At 45.3% G+C, this 3,422-nt stretch overlaps 2 protein-coding genes across 2 annotated transcripts; both read left to right on the top strand.

The window, feature by feature from the left end:
* Window positions 1–1,284: 1,284 nt before the first annotated feature.
* Window positions 1,285–1,758, top strand: LOC110784751 (uncharacterized). The gene has a single exon (XM_021989200.2). It carries the CDS (start codon window positions 1,285–1,287, stop codon window positions 1,756–1,758), a length of 474 nt encoding a protein of 157 aa, XP_021844892.2.
* A 58-nt stretch (window positions 1,759–1,816) lies between these two features.
* On the top strand, window positions 1,817–2,320 carry LOC110784750 (uncharacterized). The gene has a single exon (XM_021989199.2). It carries the CDS (start codon window positions 1,817–1,819, stop codon window positions 2,318–2,320), a length of 504 nt encoding a protein of 167 aa, XP_021844891.1.
* Window positions 2,321–3,422: the final 1,102 nt, after the last annotated feature.

The following is a 3,422-nucleotide window of genomic DNA, read 5'->3' as shown; positions in this document are numbered from 1 at the left end:
AGTACGTCCGGATCCGCCTCAAGTTAGACCAACAAGAATCGCCCTTCAGGTTACTAGGAATTTCGGCTAGTGTTTTCAAGTGTATGGTTAATTTTATTTCAAAAACTTACCCTTTGAATACTTCAATCGTCTCTTCAAATAATGACCCTAGGCCCTTATTTATAGAGGTATGGAAAAGGAACTGGAATATTATTAGGATACTAATTAGTTAAACTAGAATCCTAGTAGGACTCTAACTAATTAATTTTATCCTTTTAGGATTAGGAATTTAATCATCAAACAAATCCTACACAATTTAGGTTTCGTATGTGAACACAAACTCTACACGAGCATGACCCACGAGCGTGCAGGCCATGCCCGCGCACAGCCCACACGGCCGCTCGGCCCACGCGAGCCGCAAGCCCACGCGAGCAGCAGCACAGCTCGCAGCCCATCGCTGCGCGCGCTGCCATGGCCTGCTGGGCCTGGCCTTGCGCTGGGCCTGGCGTGGCCTTGGCTGTTCGTGTGGCGCGCTTGGCTTCCTGGGCGATGTCCTGGCTTCGTGCTGGGCCCTCGTCAGGCAGGCCTCGTCCGATGCTTATTCGTACGATACGCTTCCGATTAAATTCCTGGTTCCGGAATTCATTTCCGATACGAACAATATTTAATATTTCCGATTCCGGAATCAATTTCCGTTTCGAACAAATATTTAATATTTCCGTTTCCGGAATTATTTTCCGATTCCGATAATATTTTCGATTCTGACAATATTTCCGTTTCCGGCAATATTTCCGATTCCGGCAATATTTCCATTTCCGATAATATTTTCCGATACGTACCATGTTTCCGTTTCCGGCAACATCTACGACTTGGATAATATTTATATTTCCGATACGATCCATATTTCCGTTTCCGGCAATATCATCGTTTCCGGAGTATTCATTTCTTGCTTGTGACGATCTCAGCTCCCACTGAAACCAAGATCCGTCGATTCCGAATATCCATAGATAGAGTATTTAATGCCATTAAATACTTGATCCGTTTACGTACTATTTGTGTGACCCTACGGGTTCAGTCAAGAGTAAGCTGTGGATTAATATCATTAATTCCACTTGAACTGAAGCGGCCTCTAGCTAGGCATTCAACTCACTTGATCTCACTGAATTATTAACTTGTTAATTAATATTGAACCGCACTTATTAGACTTAACATAGAATGCATACTTGGACCAAGGGCATCATTTCCTTCACAAAATGGTTCGAGAAGTTGCCCGCGGGAACGATCAATACTTATGCGGAATTAGAGATGTTGTTTTCTGCAAGATTTATGGCTTATAAAGAGGAGAAGAAGACGAGCATGCATTTGGGCCGAATACAGCAAGGGAAAGATGAGTCCTTGCGAAGCTATGTTCGATGTTTCAACTTGGAGTCTGGGCAGATTCCAGACTTACCTGACGGTGTAGCCTTTGATAATTTCTTCAGGGGACTTAAGAAGGGGTCCTTTAAGTTCGACCTGGTTAAGAAAAGTGTTAGAACTATGGCCGACGCTCTAGATGAGGCCGAGTCCTTCATTCATGCCACTGAAATCTGCTCCGTCCCTAAAGAGTCTAAGGGAACAGAGACCACTGACCATCCGCAGCGAAAGGACAAATCGGATAAAAAGACCAGCCGTCCGAATGGGACATGGGCCATTGAAAAGAAAGGTTATCAGACAACTCAGTCTCAAGGACTGAAGAGAGGACGTCCCTATGATAAAAGAAAGATTCGAGTACAACACTGACTTGTACACAATACTGCTGGATGTTAGTGATAGATATGAGATTGATCGTCCGTTCCCCATGAAGTCGCCGGTGGAAACTAGGGACAGCTCTCTTTACTGTAAGTTCCACTGTGATGTAGGACACGAAACAAAAGATTGCAAGAGTTTGCGGAGGGATCTTGATGGGTTAGCCGCAAAGGGATTCTTGAAGTCATATCTCAGTTCAAGTGCAGGAGGAAGTGGTAAGAAATTCTACAAGAAAAGCAAGTCACCGTCATACCGCCGTGACGACAATGATACTGATCCAGAAATTGTGGCCGTCATTTCTGGGGGTCTGGCCGCTGGTGGCCCAACAATGAGAGGTCAAAAGGACTATGCAAGCCGATTGGGGCAGGTCATGTTGTCTGGAAAAGCCCCAATGGACCACTTCCCTAAAGTGGAGATTTGTGAATCAGACAGGGGCAAGATCGCCACTCCACACGACGATCCCCTGGTTATTGAATTGAAGGTAGAAAACCTCAAAGTAAGGCGTATATTAGTAGATACGGGGAGTTCGTCTAACATTACAGCACAACTTGTCTAAATCGTCTTGAACATGACCCCAAGACCATTGAAAAGATACATTACCCGATCATTGGATTCGGAGGCGGCATAATTCATCCCCAAGGGATAATCACTTTGCCCCTACGAGTGGGAGGTCGGCATCATAGCAAGAACTTGAACGTCCGATTTCTAATTGTGAAAGAACTCACAGCCTATAATATCATATTGGGGCGTCCAACTTTAAACCAGGCCAAAGCGGTGGTCGTCACTCATCTTATGCTTATGAAATATGTTTGCGATAAAGGCCAGGTCGGCACTATTCATGTTGATCAACAGCTAGCAAGAGACTGTTATCTCACTACGCTAAGCCCCGAGGCTTGGGGAAAAACTGACGAAGCACGAACAAGCTCTAAAAGAAAGCTAGATGAGATAGAGGAGAAAGTCAAGAAAGAAACCTTCACCATTGCCACGGCGCACATGGAAGCCAGACGACCTGAGCCGGTTGGTGGACATTATGAAATCATCCTCGATGAAACACGTCCAGATAGGACGGTGCCAGTACGGGTCTCTCGTGACAACCAGCTTGGGGCACATTTTGTCACTCTCCTGAGAGAATTCCAGGACATTTTTGCTTTTGCTGTGGAAGAAATGCCGGGCATCGATCCAAGCATAGCCGTCCACAAACTCAATGTAGATGAGTCTTTAAAACCTATTCGTCAGAAGAAGAGAAATCACGGGGAAGCAAGAAACAAAGCCGCAGCTGAAGAAGTTCAGAAGTTGTTAGAGGCTGGGTTCATTCGGCCAAGTCAATATCCAGATTGGCTGGCAAATGTAGTGTTGGTACCAAAACCCAACAAATCCTGGAGAATGTGTGTGGATTATACAGATTTAAACAAGGCTTGCCCAAAAGACAACTTCCCTTTGCCCAAGATAGACCGGCTGGTAGATTCAACGGCAGGTCATGCTTTGATGTCCTTCATGGACGCATACTCGGGCTTTCACCAAATTCCCTTGTGGCCAGATGATCAAGAGAAAACGTCATTTGTTACTGAGCAAGGCCTGTACTGTTACAAAGTGATGTCGTTTGGCTTAAAGAATACGCCGGCCACATTTCAACGTCTGGTCAACACTGTCTTCTCTGG

Source organism: Spinacia oleracea, chromosome 4, assembly GCF_020520425.1.
Source record: "Spinacia oleracea cultivar Varoflay chromosome 4, BTI_SOV_V1, whole genome shotgun sequence".
Classification (NCBI taxonomy): Eukaryota; Viridiplantae; Streptophyta; class Magnoliopsida; order Caryophyllales; family Amaranthaceae; genus Spinacia; species Spinacia oleracea.
This window is presented reverse-complemented; position numbering and strand designations above follow the sequence as displayed.